At 31.1% G+C, this 21,532-nt stretch overlaps 2 protein-coding genes across 3 annotated transcripts; both read right to left on the reverse strand.

Annotated features, from left to right (window-relative positions):
* Positions 1–299: 299 nt before the first annotated feature.
* Positions 300–5,729, reverse strand: LOC126748728 (isocitrate dehydrogenase [NAD] subunit gamma, mitochondrial). Of its 2 annotated transcripts, XM_050458130.1 has the most exons (8): positions 5,538–5,729; positions 5,187–5,463; positions 1,516–1,706; positions 1,320–1,453; positions 1,029–1,260; positions 789–975; positions 657–735; positions 300–434 (listed from the first exon to the last, which is right to left on the reverse strand). In XM_050458130.1, coding segments are annotated over exons 1-8 (1,158 nt in total). In that variant the 5' UTR covers positions 5,595–5,729; the 3' UTR covers positions 300–433. The 2 variants fall into 2 exon arrangements, with proteins under 2 accessions (XP_050314087.1, XP_050314086.1); XM_050458129.1 differs by lacking the exon at positions 300–434 and having other exon boundaries at positions 653–735.
* A 1,462-nt stretch (positions 5,730–7,191) lies between these two features.
* LOC126748807 (patj homolog) lies at positions 7,192–16,388 on the reverse strand. The gene is made up of 4 exons (XM_050458274.1): positions 15,775–16,388; positions 12,937–13,215; positions 12,119–12,807; positions 7,192–11,364 (listed from the first exon to the last, which is right to left on the reverse strand). The coding sequence occupies exons 1-4, from the start codon at positions 16,225–16,227 to the stop codon at positions 10,365–10,367; spliced, it is 2,421 nt and encodes an 806-aa protein (XP_050314231.1). The 5' UTR covers positions 16,228–16,388; the 3' UTR covers positions 7,192–10,364.
* Between the last annotated feature and the right edge of the window lie 5,144 nt (positions 16,389–21,532).

A 21,532-nucleotide genomic window follows, 5' to 3' on the forward strand; every position in this document is an offset into this window, starting at 1 on the left:
AAATAAAGAGCACCTAAAAAAACGGGGACATGCAAATTTTCAGAAGAATTAATGCATAATTCTAGTTACGATACCAAATAATCGATTTTCTTCAAGCAATTCCTTTATTTTGTGATAAAATCACTTTCTAGACCATAAATATGGTCGTGCTTTGGAAATTAGATTAAAAGAGCAGAAAAAATGTTTCTGTGAAATTCTATCTTGTGAAACTGTGCCTACGGAACAAGGGAACAGTCCTAAATTATTGCGCTTCGCTAAATAACCGTAAAACAGGAAAATAAAAGGGGGACACTAATAAATTATGAAAAAGAAACAAATAATTTATTAACATAAGATCTTAAAATAAGTATGCATACAATAAATATTATTTACACAGTTTTCTGTAACACTGAAAAAAAAAGGTGGATATCACCAAATACAGAAGACAGCAGATTCTGCAAAAGAGAAAAAATAAATAAATATGACAATAAACAATAATTTAACACTACACTCGGTAATAGTAATACTGTTAGAACTTAAATGAAATGTTATAATAAGATCATGGTTAAAAGTTTGCTGTTATTCAAACCATAGAGAACAATTGTTAGTTACATTGAAATGGGTTTACTGTTTAGTGGGATATAAGACCAGAGAACCACACCACAGACAAAATTTACCAGGGCCTTATGTCAGCCTGTAAAATATGATCAATAATTCTTTGCACTACATCTGTACTTTTTGCTGTACCACCCAAATCTGAAAAACAAATCATTTAATAAAGTTTGAAATCCCTTTACAAGAATGTTTACCTGGAGTAAGTAAATGATCTTCAGCAATAGTTTTATACATAGCATTCTGAATCAGGTTAGCATGTGTTTTGTGTCCCAGATGATTAAGCATGTCAATAGAAGCATTCACCATAGCAAGGGGATTAGCTACATTCTTCCCTGCAATGGCTGTGCCAGTATTACGGGTACCAGGTTCAAAGACAGCATACTAAATAAAAAATAAATATAGAAAATATTTTTTTGTATCATACACAGAGTTACATTATCTCCATAATTTCTTCCTGACAAAATGCCAGCACCGCCAATTAGACCACAGACTACATTGGAAACTATGCTACCATAGAGATTTGTCATGATCATAACATCAAACTGGTGTGGTTTTGAAACAAGCTGCATGCAACAGTTATCGATAATCATATCATTATGTTCAATTTCTGGATAGTCTTTGGCAATTTGCTTTGAAGTTTCCAGAAAAAGACCATCTGATAATTTCCTAAAAATCAATTAAATTAATTAATGCTTCTTTAGTGAAGTTACTCCTTCACTATTTACATAATGTTGGCTTTGTGAATAGTAGTTATCTTCTTTCTTCCAGTTCTTTTAGCAAATTCAAAAGCATATCTGGCTACTCTCTCAGAATTTGATTTTGTTACTACCTTCATGCTTTCCACCACACCATCAACACTCTAAAATCAAACATATTTCTCATGAATGTGTCAGTAAGCATGATAGTAACTAATATGTGTACCTCATGTTCTAACATAGCATATTCTCCTTCAGTATTTTGCCTGATAATAACAATATCTATATCTTTTTGACGAGCTGGAACAGTTGGAAAAGATTTGCAGTGCAAAATGTTAACGAAAAGGTCCAATTCATTTCTGAGGGCTACATTTCTTGAAATTACTCCTGCATCTTCACTTTTAGTTTCAATATTACCTATAGAAATTATATTTTTACAGATAATATTTATGAATGTTATTCTGCTTATTAAGCCAGAGATGTTTTGAAATAAATAATTGTATGTATAAAAAAAAATTACATACCAGCATGTTAAGTAAAATCTGTATTGTTGTGACGAATTCATAATGAGTTACTTATTATATTGGGTATTACGTCACTTATAGCAAAAATCAATTTAGAAACTTTTATCTCACACTCTCAAAAATTGAAAAGAAAAAGAAAATAGACTTATTCACGTATTTAAAAGAAATATGAACTTAAATCTGTAACGATACCGTTTGATATATTTAATTTAATTTAAGTTCAATAAGTTTTAAATACAATAATTTACTTGAGGTACAATAGATTTTTTATATACCTAGGAGCTAAGGTTCAATCTATTAATCTCTGAGCTCGTTTCTTCTTTTCAATATCCTACCTAACTCTGTTATGAATATTACAATTAAAAAACGATAAAAAACAACAAGACCTACTTTTTTTTTAAAAAATACCTAATTTAAACCAACGTTTCGGTAGTTATATCTACTACCGTTATCAAGGTAATTAAAGTAAAATTTAATTAAATTAAAAATAAAATATACTTATCTTTCAAATTATCAGCTATGTAGTGTCGTCAAAATTTCTTCCTAATTCGAAAATACTTTATATACTTTTTTATATGATTTGACGGTTTATTAATAGTTTGACAAACCATTTTGAAAGATAACGAAAATTTCAACGGTTACTTTTTTTAAAACTAAAGGGGTGTGATCTTAATGTAAATTAATCATAGAAAATACATGAATATGAAACATTTTAAATCATTAATTAATTTTGAGAATACCCTGATCTACCTCTCTCTTTAGCAAAGGAATCCATGTATTATGAAAGTCAACTGAACAAGTAGCTAAGCATTTATCTTCATTTGACATTATAAATGCACTTTCCTTTAGCTTAGGTAATTTTGAAATTGGTTCCTTTGCTAAAATTGAGAAAGCATTCCAGTCTATTCTGTGGTTATTGTCAAATGCATTTTGTGTAATTTTTGATTTTTTAAAATCATTATTTTTTATGTAAGATTTATGTTCATTAATTCTTTTTGGTAATGGTCTACAGGTTTCACCTATGTAAAATTTACCACAAGTACAAGGAATTTTAGAGATTACATTTTTATTAAATTCATTTTCATTGAAAGGTTTAGTTTTTGTTAATAAGTATCGTAATGTGTTTTGTGATTTAAAAATAGTTCTTATATTACTTTTTTAGCAATTCTTTTTATCTTATCAGAAAAACCTGGAATAAATGGTAAAATAAGATTTGTTGTAAAAACTGGTTGATTCAATTTTATACGTGGATTATCAATTATTATGCGAAAATAATAATTATCCGAAAGCAATTTTCTAAAAATTCTTTGGGATAATTATTTTGTATTAAGATATTTTTAATAAAATCTTTTTCAGTTGTTAAATATTGATTATTACAAATAATGTGTGCACGATCATATAAACTTTTTACAACTCCTTTTTTTACCATTATTGGATGATTAGAATTAAAATTAAGATATCTATTAGTATGAGTTGGTTTACGATAAATTCTAGTTTCAAAATTTTGTAAATTCTTTTTAATTAAAATATCAAGAAAAGGAAGCTGACCATCAGCCTCCTTTTCAAGAGTAAATTTTATAGTAGATTCTTTTGAGTTAATGTAGTTTAAAAAATTTATAAGATCTATTTTGTTATGGTGATATATTGAAAAAATATCATCAAAATATCGCCACCATATTTTAGGCTTTTTATCAAATGTATTAATAATTTCAGATTCAAAATTTTCCATAAATATATTGCTTAAAATTGGTGAAAGAGGAGAACCCATAGCCATACCAAAGTTTTGTTGATAAAATTCATTATTGTATTGGAAATAAGTAGTTTTTACACAATAGGTTAAAAGTTCTAAAATTGTACTAACGCTTAGTGTTGTACGTTCTGTCAAATTATTATCATTCTCTAATTTATTTTTAACAATATTTAAAGTTTTGTCAACAGGAACATTAGTAAAAAGACTTATAACATCAAAACTTACCAATAGATCATGAGGGTTAAAATAAATTGTAGAAAGTTTTTCTAAAAAGTGTTGAGAATTTTTAATGTAAGAATCAGAATTATTAGTGTCTGAAGTTAAGATATTTAAAAGATATTTTGCAAGAGGATGAGTAGGTGAATTTATGCTACTAACTATAGGTCTTAAAGGAACCTTTATTTTATGTATTTTTGGTAAACCATAAAAATGTGGTGATTTACTATTATGTGGAGTTAATTTAAATCTATCAATATCAGAAAATTGGTTTTTATGCTTTTTAAGTAAATTATAAATTTGTCTTTCAATTTTTTCTGTAGGATCTTTAGATAATTTAGAATAATTGCCATCATTAATTATTAAATTTAATTTATTTTCATAAGTGTTAATATTTAAAAGAACAGTAGCATTACCTTTATCAGCTGGAAGTATTTTAATAGTATTATCGGTTTTAAGTGTCTTTAAAGCTTTTAATTCTAAAGAGTTTAGATTTTGTTTAATTTTAATTGGTTTTTCAATTTCTATCTTTGCCCTAATTCTAAATTCATCTTGTTGATCTCTTGGTAAGTCTTTCGTTGTGTTTTCTATAGCTGAAATGATATTTAACTTTTTGAAGTAATTGAGTAATTGAGACCTTTAGAAAGAACAAGTTTTTCTGTATCAGATAAAACTTTATCTGACAAATTAATAACAGTTTTATTTATAAAATCATTATTATTTATGTTTAAAAGTTCTTGATTTATATTTTCATTATAAAGTAGGTTTATTTTATTTATGTGAATTTGTTTTTGTTTTTGAAAATTATTTATATAACTATTATTTATACAGAATCATATATGATTGAAATCATTTTGATAAACTAAATTAAATAAGTTATTTTTTAATTTTTGTATTTCATTATTTAATTTAATTTAAAGAAGAAACGAGCTCAGAGATTAATAGATTTAACCTCAGCTCCTAGGTATAAAAAAATCTATTATACCTCAAGTAAATTATTGTATTTAAAACTTATTGAACTTAAATTAAATTAAATATATGGAACGGTATCTTTACAGATTTAAGTTCATATTTCTTTTAACTATGTGAATAAGTCTATTTTCTTCTTCTTTTCAATTTTTGAGTATGTGAGATAAAAATTTCTAAATTGATTTTTGCTATAAGTGACATAATACCCAATATAATAAGTAACTCATTAATACTAGCATGTTGTGTCCCATTTGACTAGTTGGGTTGGTTTTTTACAGAATTACTTGCTATTTACCATAATTAGAATTATACAATTTTGGAACATTTTGACAACTTAGTTAAAAAGTTGAGGTTATAAAGGATACCATAATACAAGTTTTATTTAGATTCTTGATGATAATATTATATCATAGTTGACTTATAGACAAGTTTATTTACCTTTTATAGCAACTCCATTTCGTTTAATAGAGGTTATAGCATATTCAAATGCTCCAGTTTCTTCTGTTGGGTCAATATCAATTACTTCAAAGTCAACAGGTGCTCCAGCATATTTAAATATTTCACGGACATATTCCATAAGCTCAGGCCCAATTCCTCCACCTGGAAGCATTGTGACTGCATTTCGACCCCCATACATAGCAACAGGAATAGCTGCTTGTTTTTTAATTAGAGGAGTTTTATGTTGGATTTCGAAAGCGGACATAGTTGATTGAGCCTACCGAGAAGAGTTCTTTGAGCAATTGGTTAACAAAATTAACAACTCTAAAATAGCCATGGGCGCTGACTTACCCTGGCAAGTTGCTGTGCCCATTTTAAGGGATTACGCTGAACAATGCGAAGCGCCATTTTACTGGTTACAAAGGTTTTCTTAAGATTTGTCAAGGTATTTGTAAGTTTAGTTTTAATTTAATGAATTTTTTATTAAACTTGTCACCCGACTCTCATTCGGTTGGTGACATAACAATCATAACATAACGGATATATTTAGGTTAGACACGAAAAAGAGAGGTTAGGTAGCACCGATCCATGAAGTAAAGAAGGTTTTGTTGGGCGCATCTAACGTCCTGCGAAGTCATATCACAGGGAAGCTGATAATGAATAAAAATGCATTTAACAATAATTGAAAAATTTAATATGATTTTACGAAGTTAAATAAAAGCCATTTTTTTTACCGCAAAATTATTTGAATGTTTTGAAATTTTTAAATATCTTAAAAGCACTATTTTCAAATAATTGAATTTAAATGCATTACAGGCAAAGAAATGGTCAAAAATTAAACAATCATCCTGTTATTTATAGATTGAGTTTCGAACAAATTTGCATCAAGTTTTTACACTTAAGATAAGTGTATGTTGAAAAAAAAAAAACAAATTATTCCTAAGTTATATCTGCTCACCGTATCAAATTAATTTCTAACTCACTAATTTTTTGAAAAACATCTATTTGAAACTATATTGAGTAACAAGTGCTTTCTTGACTAAATTTCTTTAAAGAACATCCCAGCATTTTGTGAAAATATTCTCAAGAATACTGAAAATTTGCTCTAAGCAATACTGGCCTAACATAAACTCTGAACCACAGATAAGTGGTTTCTACAAAAATCATTTCGAAATAATGTTTATTATCATAATTTATCCATTTTATGGCCTGTTAGTGACTAAAAATATTCAAATTTAGTGGCTCTTGGTTGACAAATTGCCTAAAGGCAGTTCAGGGTGTCAGTTAAAACAGAGAAAGTTTTTGAGGTAAAAAGAAACGCTCTTGTATATACAAGGTGTTTTTTTTTAATATTGCAACAAAATTTAGTAAAAACTTAATTAAAAATCTACTTAGATACTAAAGAGTTGATTTCTTTGCTTATGAAACCATATTCTTATTTCCTGAATATATTCTTAACAATAAAATTTGACAGTCAAATAAATAACTTTGTTTAAAATTAATGTGTTCCCAGAAAAGAATAAATGAAATCCCCTAGGTAGTAAAGTAAAGTGCATAAATTCCAAAATAGAGGTCTATCAGATTAAAGTAATTTATTTCCTTTGTTACTTTTCTAGTAACTTCAAAATTATTGCAACCAACATATTTTTGGTCAATACCTGAACTCTTAAACATTCGAGAAAAATATTACCGCTCAGAATAACATTTGAAAAATGATAGTATACGGCCTAAACGATCTCAGCTGCGACTCAATTTATTCTTAAAATACCTCATGTTGCGTTTGAATACTCAACCTACATTTATTCAGTTCAGACAGCTTTCTTTATAACTGGTTCTTTTTTAGAAACATTACATAGATTTTTAACATGATCTTTCTAATGTCTTGAAAACTTTACGTGTCCTCTTAAAAAAACACATTTATTTTATATCCAAGACGTTATGTATTTTTTTAGATTAAGAGTCTGTATAAAAGGAATGGTTAAAATAACCAAAGAAAAATCAACAAAAACCTTAAGAATGTATTTATTCAAGTAAATTTATACAAATGTTTATTGCTAAGAGTTTTGTATTAACAACAACATGTTTTTATATAGCTTTTTATTTCTATTATCATTTTATCACAAATTCGCGATAAGGAAATAATCGATAAAAATATAAAATGCAGTATGCGATGTAATAAATAAATGAGATTTAAAACATAAATTTCACCTAAATATTAAAACTGATAATTGTAAATCTTGCACAAGGAAAAGGGGCATTGGAAGCGATCTCTAAAATATTAATATGCTATATTATTTTTATGTAATGCTATATGCCTACCTATACAAAATTTGCTTACAGAGTTGATATATAAAATTGGCCCAACTATATCACTAAGTAGAGTAGTTTAAGATTACCTACAGTTGGTTAAATATATACTTTTTTTACTTCCATTAGCATTTCTTGATAAGGATTGTAATTTATAAAATATCATTGTTAAGTTACTAATACTTATTTCTCAAATGGTGTATTTAGATAAGACACCCCATTTCCTTTCTCAGAAAAATCCTACTATGTTTGTATTAAAATTTTCTTAAAGAATTGAAACAACGAATAGGCGATTTTAAAGTCTTTTATACCACATCACTCTTTGTCAATGGCTTTTAGTATTTTTTTTAACTAATTAAACAAGATTTAAACAAACCCTTAATTATAGCAGTCAATTAGCTATAAGACAAGACTATTTCTCTAATTAAAATTCTAATATTAACAATATATCTTTAACAGTATAACCACATTTAAGTAGATTTCGTTCAAAGAGTATATATACAATTAAGTATGTATATATATTTATATATAAGTTTAAAAGGCGGAGGCACATCTTATGAAGAAGGATATTTTGAGGATTTTAAATGTAGATAAAAATGTAGATTTGTTACGACAGACTATATTTTTCAATTTCATAATAACTGTTTTTGTCTAAATTTTAAATTATTCTTTTTTCTGTTTCTATGTTTTCATTAAAAAAAAAATTCTTTGCTTCTAAAAAAATTCAGACGCGCGTCCACCGCTATTTTTGATTCAAACTTTAATAGAAATTAGTAATTTAGCATGAATATTATGTACGTTCCTAAACCAATAGGGGAAGTATAAAAAGATTAAAAGCAAAAACCGTTAATTTTTATATTTAATGTGACAAGGACTAACGCCAACCAACGAAAATAAAACACTACTTATCTACGTCAGTAAAAACTAACCAACACTTGTCAACCAAAGTGTTAAATATAGTGACTGGCATAACAAGATCACGCATAATGACGAGGGAACTAAGTGAATCAAAGAATGCGTGTATAATATTTAATCAATCAAATATTTTAGATGTAAAATTTAAAAAACAAAGGTCTCACTCTCAAGGTGAGCATTTTTATCTTAATACTCCAGAATAAACCAATTTTAAAATTCTTAAACCAAATATTTATGCAGGAAAACTTAAGTTTAAATAGTAAAGTCACCTATGTAATAGATTGACTTTAGATTTATTTAGGGCAGTGACAGTTGACAGTAATAATTAATCTATCTCACTATTTATATGATATCGATACTATTATTATTAGGAATATTATCTATAAACGCTTATTTTTTTTTACCTGTCTTTGCTAAATATTAATCTATTTTTTCTATTAAATATATAATTATTTTAAGAAGGCAAAATATTTCCTACTAGTTCAAGCTGCCAGCTTCACTTACAGTGTGAATGATTTTAAGTTTAACCCTTTACCAGAAAATAAATATGAATAAATTTCCATACGGTTTTTTACCTTTACTAAATAAATTTTTTAAATAAATCCGAACCCGAAACTTTCGACCGGTGTTATATAACTTATAATTAACTAATTTTTTAAAAAACAGCCATAATTATTAAGTCATTACTTTTACACTATCAGTTATATAACCATCTAAAAATATACAAATATATAATTTAACTCAAAATATTATAGGTTTAAAAGAGGATTTTATTTTAGTTCTTAAGGCTCTTAAGTTTCTAAGGTTTAGTATTTAAGGCCAGAGATTCAATGAACTAAAATTCAATATAATTAACTGCATAAAGTCAATAAATTAATCTTTGGAATGAAAGAGCACAATAGTAAAACAATATTAGATGTAAATAAAATAATTCCATTAACTTTCCCGTTTTAATGTTTCCTTGAAACGTTACAAACAAGTTGCAGTATACACAAGTAATCTCAAAATATGCATAATAGTAAAAGAAATAGTGTCAAATAATAAGGCTTAAGTTGCTTCTAGTATGTCGGAGTTTCTAGCAAAATGTAAGGAAAAGAAGTTCAGCAGTCAAACATGTTTTAGTAGTATAAGATTGCAATTTTTGAAGTGTACCAAACTTTGGGAGGCATGCAGAAAATTAGGATTTAATATAATAGAATCTTCCTTCAAATCTATGTCTATTTCTCTTAAATCAATACCTGTAATTTTTAAAGATGACAATATTCTTTAAGTCTAAAGTATTATTGATTGCATTTTTAACTTTATATATTATTGCCATACTAACCTATATAAATACTTGTGAGTGTTGATAATACATATTACTAATTAATGGTAATAAACAAAAAAAAATGCACATTTTGATTGATGAGAGCCCTAACTACCTGCTATTACCTAAATATTCGAAAGAACCACCAAGCTATTAAAGTGAGGTTGTAGAATAGAACAAGCGCAATACAGCTGGTATAGTCTTTTCTAACTAGAGACGTACTTAAAAGGGTTATATTATTGGCCGAAAGGAAATGCTGATTTTCAAACAATTATTGCCCATTTTCCTAGCACTTTTAAAAAGAATAATAATTGCTAGAAAATAATAATTACTAAACCTAATTGATAAATATGCATAAAACTGGAAAATTGTTTTAATAATGTAACTATTTGTCCAAAATAGGATGTGAATATGATTTATAATAATGATGTGTGGAGGTGTGAAGGCAGAAACAAAATTGTAAAAATAATATTTGATATATTTGTTATCAGATCCCAAAGATTATTTCTTTAAAAGAGTCATAAATAGGTATATAAAGTTTTCTTAAACATGCAGGTTTGTTTCTCCCATCAATCTTAAACTAAAATTGACTATACATATAAAAAAAAATGTAAAATGGAGTATTTAAATGAATACAACGTATCTCGGTGTTACTTAAATGAACTATTTGAAATCAGAAACCTTTCAGGATCTACATCGATCAGGGATCCATGAGCCACGTTATCTGGAATAGGCAAGGGTTTTGCGACGCCTATCCTGACTACGCCCTTGGGTGCGCCTTTTAAAGCTTGTACCGCTTGATCTAAAGTAGCGTTTTCTAACACTGTGTCATTAACAAACAACAAACGATCACCCGGGATCAGTCTACCATCGAGTTGCGCTACCCCACCAGGCACCAAACTTCTTATAACTATAACTGTATCATTAGGGTCTATGGGGTCTTGATAATCTAGGATCGAGAAGCCTAGACCACGCTCACCTTTCACTAGCTCAATAATTTGAGGATCCGAGCTCCACATAGCTAACCCTGTGAGAGGTTCTAGGCTTCTGGATTTCATTTTTGAAAAAGATACTTCAGAGGAACCAGCTACAGCTATGCTACTAGCAAGGGATCCGTCAGATTTGGCTTTAACTAACCTATCACAAGCTGGAAGAAGATTATTAAGGCTGCGTGTTAGCACACTCCGTTCTGGATAAGTTTCGTATGTTTCTTCTTTAAATATGTTGTTTGGGCTCCTACCACAGACCATGCAGACATCTAGAGGTAGGTCTTTGAGAATGCTGACTACTTCATGGTGATTCATTCCCAATAGCTGATGACCATTCACTTCAAGCAACTCGTCTCCAGATTTAAGAGTACCATTTTTGCCGACAGGACCTTCAAGCAAAATGGAACGGATATAATGGTGAGGTCTGACTTCACGGCCCTCTTCAACGTCTACGGTGCCTTCGAGACTTATTCCCAAACCTCCTCGGTCTCCAAACTTTTTTATTCTAGCGATCACAATTTGGACATCAGGTCCCAAAACCATAGACCATTTCTCTTTCAGCTCTTCATCAGAGAGCACTAGAGAGTTATCTTTATTAATATACTCACAAAAGAGCTCACTGGTTGCATTAGAAAGACTTCCTTCCTCTTCTTTGTGATATCTGAAATATATGGGGCATCTCGTATGAAATAAGTCACCCTTTTCACCTTGAGCTCTTGATGTTACCTTCTGTCAATTGAATATGAGGAAGGGGTTAGTATGTCTGGTGTCGTTAGGGGGTAATATCGTCCTACAGTAAACAGCCCTTACATTCCTAAATAGATTTTCATGCAAAAGCTATAGAGTATACTTTACATAACCTTCTTTATAATTTGCAAAATAAATTTGATCTTTAATAAGTAATTCACTGATATTGTGTGATACAGGATAATTCAGAAAAAGGTAGAGAAAATTTAAACTTGTTTCCTTGTTTAAGAGTTGCAATACTTAATCTTGAATTACCAAGTTTCTATATAAATAATGGTACATTCTACTTTTCAGTCTTTAGCTGTTCATTATTGTTTGAGCATGCAGGAACACTGATATGTGAAAACCAGTCAAAATCCCAAAAAAAAGGAAACAAACATTTCTTGTTTGATTATGTTAAATATACTCTATACAGCAAGTTGTTTTAAAGTATGAAAGTAACAATACAGTAAGATAACGCGAAAGCTCAAGGTGAAAATGACACCCACTTCATACATAATGCGCCTTAAAGAGAGCTACTAAACACAGGTTAGTGAGGTACATATAATGCTAAGTCCATACACCTTGGCCTAATTAAGACAACTACAGCGTTAGTATAAGAAAAAGAGAAAGGTAAACATACAGAAAAAGAACTATAGGAAAGAGGGTAACACATTTACGGCATTTACCGTGTTGAAATTATCGGCGATGGTGGCTTCATTTCACTAGCTGCAATGGCTTGCTGAAGCTGCTCATATTTTGGTCCATGGAGATACCTTTCTAAACACAGTTTTACTACATTTCCGCAATTTCGCAGCACCTCAACGGCCTGTTTATTGGAGAATCCTTGCAGGCTTTGTCCGTCTACTTCGACAATTCTATCATTGACCTTGATTTTTCCACTCATGTCTGCAGCGCTATTCTTGCTAACGCTTTTTACAAAAATACCTGATAATTCTTCTTTCTCGCAGACGTAACCTGCTATAGTAATACCTAAGCCATTGGTGTCTTTTTGAAGCTCAACAACAAATTTCTCCATCTCAGGCATTTTTACAGATACATCAAGGTTCAACAAGGGAAGTGAAGGTGATGCAGGAATTCGAGATAATCCGTAAGATTTAGCCAGATCTGTGGGTAATACGTCGCTATTTTGTCGGAACACAGGTGGGTACTTATGCTGAATTAGATATCGATCAAGCTCAGTCGCGTCATGTAAAAGTTTAGTAGGCACTATGGGAGCAGAACTTCCCAGATATTTAAAATCTGGAGAAGACCATTCAATAGGGCGGGCTACAATTAACCGTACATGTGTACCAGATTGCCTCAAAACCATTGCAACTTGCTCAGAACCCATTTCATGAAGGTTTACTTCTCCAATCTGCAAAGATGATAATGTGTCATTTTAGGTAAACAATAGAACTTGCTCACACAAAAAATAAACCAAGATTATAAAACTTTTATAAAGCTTTTCAGGCAACAGTCTTCTTAAAACTCTTAAAAAACTAACCTGTAAAATATGATCACCACTCTGCAACCTTCCATCCCTGTCAGCTACACCTTCTGGTAAAATTGTTTTTACTACAACCCCCATATTTCTCATACCCACTATACCAAAACCCAACCCAGTGCCATCATTTATTAAATCTATGCTTTCCACTTGAGACCATTCACTATTTGGCAGGCTGTCTGATCCTGTCTTTGATGTATCACTCCCCACTGAAGGTGACCTGTGGATCAAGTCCTCTTCATGTGCATTAAAACCAGTTTCACCCAATAGTCTTAAAGCCTAAAAGAAAATAAAAAAATAATAATTTGACTACCTGTATTTTTTAAAATCTTGGTAATTGGCCATAAAATGAAATAGATTCATTTAAATTTATTAAGGAATAAAATTTAAAAGAAGTTAGCACCTTATTAATAGTGTGTAAAATAGTTACCATTAGTAATTCTTTAATTACTTATGAATTAGACAACAAAAATAGTTTAATATGTCAGAACAAAATTTTTAATCTTTTAAATTTTTAGAAACACAAGATTTTTCTAAAATTCAATTTAATTTTTGTTATGCTCATATATGATCTGGTGCGGTAGAGAATGACCTATAATTATAAAAATGTTTTGGGGTAGTAATACATTCTTATTTAAGCACCATATGAAAACATTAAAATCTTTTATAAAAGATGTTTTGGTTAATGTCAATTTTGCCTCAAGATGGTATTACTGATATAGCTAGTATCTAGACATCTACTGTTTTTTGAAGAGTAAACAGTTTTTATTAAAATCCATTTTGTTTTGGTTTATCCATGTGTCCACAACATTGTCCTTTTTGGAGCTAAAAATGTCAAATTTTATACCAGGAAAAGATGTTTCACAGGAAGCCTTATAACATTCTTTCTTTCATTTGAAAAAATGGCTGCTGAGAATTTCCAATTGTTGGTGGAAACTTATAGTAAGCATGATCCAACCCAAAAAAACTTGTAAACAATTCTTTCAATGCTTCAAAAGTGGTGATAAAAAGACAAGGATTGGCCAGGTCAGCAAAAAAGTTTGAAGAAAATGAACACTTTAAAAGCTTTAAGGAATATATTTAAATGAAATAAAGTATTAAGGAAACACAAACAAAACAGTTTTTTATATATAGAAAATATAATCTAATCTGAAAAAGATGAGTCCTTGTCCTCAGGTTTAGAATCTATTTCTATCATTAGCTCATCCTGGTTCAATGTCCTAATGAGAAAATATTGAATTTTGTTTGTTCTGTTTTAGGCTTGAGATTTGTAGCAAATTTTGCTTCACTTTGATCTTTTACATCTCATATTGATTTTCTAAATATTTGCATAATAATAATGCATGAATTATAACTATGTTAATTTAGATCTATAAGTTTCTGTCAATGTCCTCCAAATAGAGCTCAAAAATGATTAATATACAGACTTTATATACTGTAGTGGCTCATGGGATTCCTGCTACATCAAAACTCGATGCCCAGTCATTAGAATAATAATAATTTTTTTTTTTTATAACTAAATATACCATATATTATTATTAAATGTTTTATTGAATTATCATTTGTTTTAATATTGATACAATCAAGAGCCTAGATGTGAAACATCTGTATGTGTGATATAAAATCATGTTACTTACTTGTAGATATAAACTAACAATATTTTCAATTATAAATATTATCGCAAAGATAAGAAAGATTAAAAGAGTAAGCAAATTAGAGAAAAATATATTTAAAAAATTTAAAATACAACCAACCATGGCCATTTGTGATCAAATGTTTACATGAAAAACCTTTCAAATTGGTGAGTGCTTTCAAAGATTACATTTTTATATAAAAACTTAAATTTTTTTATGGAAATGCAAATTCTACAAATACTCGGCAACAAATTATACAACAAAAGACTTTAAATTAGGTTGAGTATGTATATAAGAACAGAAAGTAAGAGTGTAAATTGATTATGTTGAAAATATTCTATATTATTAAGTAAATTTGCAAATATATATATATATATATATATATATATATATATATATCCTCCTACAAAGGAACTGTATTTTAATAATTTGTCTGATATGCCTTCTTGCTCCTCAATTTTTATATTAATTTTGGTTTAAGTATAAGTTGTAAATGTAAAAGTACTAGAAAAATAAAAATCAGGTCACAGTTTGAAAAATTCTCGGGGATAATTTTCTGATCAAGAATATTCTCTTAAAACAATGAAAATCTTGAAACAAGTACTGGTGAATGATACCATCAAGAGCTGACCAAATTTAACAGAGCATTGAAAATAAAATTTCCAGATTATACCAAAGACACAACAAAGGTATATTTTAACATAATTATGCCTGAGCTCATATTGTAAAATGTGTTAAGTTCTCAAAACATTCAGACTAGCATGCTAATCAATGTAGCATGGACTTTCAGAATATTTCCTCTAATATTTCCAATCTTTCAAAAGGGGGATATTTAGGATTCATGGATGGTTGACCTCTAAATAAGGCTGGTTTTTGCAAGAAATTCATTGCCTGCCAGAAAGATGGAAAGGGGTCCATCCTTAAGGATGCCCAAAACTTTGATTACTTAGATATTCTCTTTATGTAATAAATGTCAAAATCAGACCAAAAATCAATGTTATAATAATAATAAATATAATAAATATTTTACAATTCATTATTAAACTATTGAAATATTATGAAATATTGGTTCCGCCACCTTTACTTTATACTTGGATAATGAGCATTATCAAAGCATAAATAAAAGTATTTAAATTGCTTTTTACTAAAAAAAAAAATAATCTTAACACTATAATACACTACTGAAGTACAGTATGCTATTTACCTCTTGATTTATTGCTCCATTGAGTTTTTGACTATTGAGTAAAGAAAGTAACTTATTATTTGATGCAGTAAAAGCTGAAGTTTGGGGTGAATTCGGAGAAATTGGTGCAGAAGGCACTCTTTGTTCATCATAGTCTCTATTACCAAAAGCATTATAGTCAGAGTCATACAGTTCTCCTGCTGGTGGGACATTTAGAACTAGGTCACCCCCTGAAGTTATATCAAAATCTACTGGCAATATTGAGGGATGCTGTATTAATTGTTGGTTTAATTCACTTAATGAGTCTTGAACTGTGACAATACTCCTAAATACAGGATTTTCCAATATTGATAATAAGGCTTTTAGATCTTGGTAAGTGTTCATCTGCAGCTTAGGGTCACCTAGATCCCCGACCCCTTGCTTGATATCTTCCAGCAGTTGGAGTGCACTTGATATATCTGCATTTAAATTCATTTTATATAATTTAACAAAGTAGGCTAACAAGACACTTGACTCATAACAGCTAATTGTGCGTTTTTGTTTTCATTGTTTTTTATTATCTTAGGAGATAAACAATATTCTATTCAATACATTTATTTATATTTGTCTAAATGTCTATTATGCTTCCTCAACCCCATGACGTCTGTGGTCTCTGTCATTTGTCAGTGTTAGTTCTGTGGTCATGGCTTTGACGATTCTAGGTTAAGGTCACTAATCTAAAAAGGTACATAAAAATGGCCCGTTGAACGAGAAAAATCAAATTTTATTTTAAGAAAAAGCTGTTCATAATATTTTCCAAAGCCTATCTAGTACAAATCCTGCACAGACACTGCTGTTAAAACAAAACTGTAAGGAAAATATTTACTTATATATTACAAGAAGGTTAGTTAAGAACAGGAAGTTTTAACTTAACCAACGAGAACCGAAAGCTAATTTATGCAAAATCGTATGCCAGGTTTTTATGATAAAATGCAATTGTAATAAAATAACGAATGAAATAATTTTCGAACCGAACTCGATTTTTTTTTAATTTCTTTACATTGAATAAATAATACAATAGAATAAAAAAGCCAATAAGCGTATAGATACAAAAAAACATAGATATTATATTATATTTTATTTAACTAAATTTAGGATATACATATCAAATTATATAAAGAGAAACCTAATATAAAGAAAAACCAATGGGGTTAACTTATTGACTAAGTAGAAGCAGTAACGGTGGAGGGCAGTGTTTGGAGATATGCCTAAAAGCCCTTTCTGCCAATCCCTGAAACCCCGTCATTACTGCTGACCACCCGCTCTAGTCTGCCCAAGTAGGCGACCCGTCGCGTCGTCCTAGTGAAGGAGAGCAGGCTTCCCAGTTATAGTCCTTTACTTCCTTTCCTGGCAGGAAGGGAGCATCCATAGTTTCTCTCCTGATCCTAGCCTAGATCTTTCGCATTCTCCTATAAAATGATATGCCGTTTCGTCTGCCAGGCCACACCTAGGGCATAGCGGGCTGGGCACCACGCCTAAGATATGCAGATGTCGCGTCGGTTGAGTCTGCAGTCACTCGTTCGCACTCCGGTCAGCGCTGCTATGATCACTCTGTGCAAGGACAGCAGCCACGCTATCCCAGCTTTACTTTAATTTGTTAGCAGTTCTTTAGCTTGTTGACAACCGCTGTTCCTACTCCAACTTTTTTTGGAAAAGGTGTCTCTTACTTAGTCCAAGAGAGAGCTTGGGGCTAATTGGTGTAAGAGCTGATTCGAGCCTGTTTCTGAAATCAGCCTGAGTTCTGTTTGAAAAACTGACGAATTTCTTCCAAAGGAGAAAGCTTGTCCTTGATCGGTATCGCTAAGATACACTCCAGCTGCTAACAGCCCTGTGTGGGCCATTCTTCAACACCTACTACATTCTTTCAAACCTAAAAGGAACCGTTCTTCTCTTCCAGTTTGGTGATGGATAATTGGCCTGCGATCCCGAATCCATGCTGTTATATAGAGCTATCCTTCATCTTTACATAAGATCCTAGCTCCTCCCTTTAAATCCACAGCGGAAGTTCCAGCGGCAAATCCAGGAGGATGTTAACCGTTGCACCTCGTGTGGTTCTTATGGCACCTGAAAAGTCTAGACCGGCCAGCTTTGATAGTCTAGATACTTTTTGAGCATTTGAAAACCTGTTTGTTGCCGTCTACCAGACAACCGAGCCGGATACTATTCTAGATCTGATTATTATGGAAATATTATATTAGGTGTTCCTGTGTCAGTTTGGGCACCGGTGCAGATGTCTAGGCCGGATGCCTCTAGCCTTCTGATTTGTTCCCTTAAGTAGTACGGTTCAAGGATTAGTACAAGAAACTTATTTACCAAACTCATTTCCTAAATATTTTAATTTTACTTTTTAACTTTTTTCCTATAATTCTGTCCCAAGCTTATTAAGCGAAAAATGGAAAAAATCGACGTTAAGATAATAATCGTTTACAATAATACCAATAATAATAACGGCATGCCTCATTTCGCTATGTGACTGCACCTTTGAATTTTAAAACTGTCATAAGTGCCACATTAAAATGCAAACTTTCTGGCGAAAGGGTCCAGGAGCAAGAACGACAATAAGGGAATTGAACTCAATCCAAAATTCTCAAAAGTTAAATGCCTGGGCTGGTGTCTTGGGCGAACATATTTGAGCCATTTTAATTGATGGTATTCCTGCCATTTAAATTTTTCCCGATTTAGACCTAGGATCGGTCTATTTTCAATACGACTTAAACTGCTTAAATCTTGAATGAATCTTAAAAACAAATTGGCTGCTTTTGGCTGCAGAACGCAGTACGAATATCCTAATCATTTCAATAACAATATTGGATGTCTTCTCGCTCTTAAAACCACACTTTTTTATAATAGGTGTTGCGATAGATAGATTTAAGAAATCAATTTTAAACATAGACATACAAAAATTCTTGGAATATTGATTTGGAAAATTTAATTGATCAGTTTAGCCCTTGTTGTAAGTTGCATTAACGCGGCTGCTTACCATCTTGCTAGATTTGTCTATTCTATTCTATCAGAAGCTACTTTTCAATTTAATATTATAAACTCTTTCGATTTTTTAAGCTATACATAGTGCTCTCTTCCAGCGGGATATATTTTTGTTTCTTTAAACGTACTATCTTTGTTTAGTATATACCCGATAAATTAGTAATTAATATTATTAAATCTAGATGGCGTTATATTCTTACAAATTGGGCTTTTGGGTGTTATTTCCATTGGTCCTACCCAATTTATACAACATAAGACAAAATTTGAATTATCTAGTTTTCCCTAGTAAATTAATAGAGTAAGGTTTCCTTATCTATTATACCGGGTGACATAGAAAAAAGGGAACACTAAATAACTTTGTTACGTTTCAAGATAAACAAATGAAATTTAGTATATAGAGAGAATAGTTATAAGAGCATCTTTTGACATATTATATTATTTTCCATCACTTCCGGTTTAACAGGAAATGATACTAGCTTTCTTATTTTAAATGGGACACCTAGTATATTATTACGTATTTCGATAGAAAATAATATTCTGGAAACAATGATACTGTATTTTCTACAACTTTCTTACCACTTTTTATAGAATCTACTCATAGAAAAAAATATTTTTTAAAATTTTAAAATAGGGTACCATGAATGCGTTCAAAGTTTTAACTTTTAATCAAGTAATTACGGAAAAATAGTTTTCATTGCATTTTATGACTTAAATCTATTTACACGCCTATTTAAGCTGTCCAAACCATTAATGTTGGCATTACAGTTTCCGATATACAGATAGTCCTAACCTTGATAAAGGAAGGGAAGAATCCAAGTTGGGAACATGTTGTTAGTAGTAGTAGTAGCAGTAGTAGTAACGGTGGGGGAGCTAGAGCTCGGCAAGTAGGCCTGAACAGTCCCTTTTCGCCAACCCCAGAATCACCCACCATGTTGTATTATCCCAATGTCAAGTCATACTGGGCACAACGGAATTCCCTAATTTTCGAAGACTTCACGACGTCAAGAGCAAGGCAAAGAGGAAAGAACGATGGCTTGTTAGAGAAAATCTATGCCGGTGTATCCTCCTGACATCCTAAATGAACAAAGACCCTGGAAAAAGTCAGGCAAAGATTTTAGTGGGTCAATAGAAAGGAAGACCTAAGAGACTGGTGCAGGAAATGCGTTCTATGTGCTGCAAGAGTAATGGACCACAGACAAAGTAGAAGGCATTATTGCATTAGGCAACGTGGGAAGTCGTTGCCGGTTCGTTTTCCGAAGCAGAAGCAGGCAATAAGTACATTGTAGTCCTAATAAACTACTTCAATACATAAATTGAGGCAGAGCTTCTACGAAGCCAGGACACTTCTACTACCATCGATGCCTTAATAAAAGGATGAAATCTTCGGAGCTACATTCAAACCAAGGGCGGAATTTTGGATCTAACTTGTTCCAGAACATCTTTAGGATGTTTGGACTTTTTAGTAGAAACAAGGAAACTAGAACTATGTTTCATTGTACCCGCAGTCAGATGGCTTGGTGGAACGAATGAATACGACCATTAATCGGTATTTGGTCAAAGTAGTCTTTAGCCACCAAAGAGATAGGATAGGTTTTTTCATTTATGGATGTTATTCATAGTCAATCCAATCGATCTGCCACTGAAACTTCAAACATAATGGGATCGGCCATACAAAGTTGTTCAGCCATCAACAATATTCTTTATTTATATTCGATGTCCCATTTATTCACGGCCCATCATTCTAATGACCCAAAGGGTCGGTATGGCGTGTCCTGTGAAGTGTAGCAAAACCTGATTAGTGCTCCAGCTGAAATTGTTTTTCTTTTATATGTCAATGATCTTACAAATCTGGGCATTAAGGGGAAAATTACCCTATTTGCCGATGACATGACAATTCTTTGGCATTGATCAAATAGTTAGTCCTTGCATCTGACCCTGATGATGGACCTCCAGACGATACGGGACTGGTTTGACTCAAATAGTTTTGAACTGCAATAAAAATCCTGACGTTTAGTGCTAAGCTTGGGGATGTGTCCATTGGCGGTAATCAACTTGCTGAACACTCTAGCAGCAGATTTTTCGTCATCCTTAATAACACCCTTAAATTTACTAAGCATGTACTTGATCTTGCCAGTAAGATATGAGTTGATTGCTTTGCCGTTTGAGTCGCAACTGAACTGAGTCTAGTGCCGAGATGTGTAGAACTATATATTTTGACCTTGTCGAGTCTCGTATTCGCTACGGTATTTGTTTTTAGAAGAATGCTAGCAATTACCTTATCCAGATTCTCGCCGCCCTCTTCTTGCTTGAGAAAACATATGTGACACCACAGAGGGGCAATCTGCAACTACCCATTCCCACGTCCACTCTTATTCAGAAATCCATTTTTTACGAAGGTATAAAGGTATTCAATTACCTGCCATGCAATATTAGAGACCTTGAAACACTTAAATGCTTTAGACATAGGTATAACAAGTATCTGACAGGAAAGGCCTACCTTGAAGATTTTATGCTTAATGTTTTTTGGAGTCTACAGTATATATTTTTGTATTTATATATAGCTTTTGATTTTTCTCCTTTTTTAGTATACATTTCTTTTTTAATGTTTTTTTCTTAACTGTAACTTGCTTTGATAACAACAAATAATGTTGTCTAAAAAGGGAGTTGCTTGCCGAGAAGCCTGGAAACTCTCAAACTTGCATGCAGACTCGATAACTTGGACTGGAGGATGATTCGCAATATAGTAGTTCAAATT

Source organism: Anthonomus grandis, chromosome 22 (genome assembly GCF_022605725.1).
Source record: "Anthonomus grandis grandis chromosome 22, icAntGran1.3, whole genome shotgun sequence".
Classification (NCBI taxonomy): Eukaryota; Metazoa; Arthropoda; class Insecta; order Coleoptera; family Curculionidae; genus Anthonomus; species Anthonomus grandis.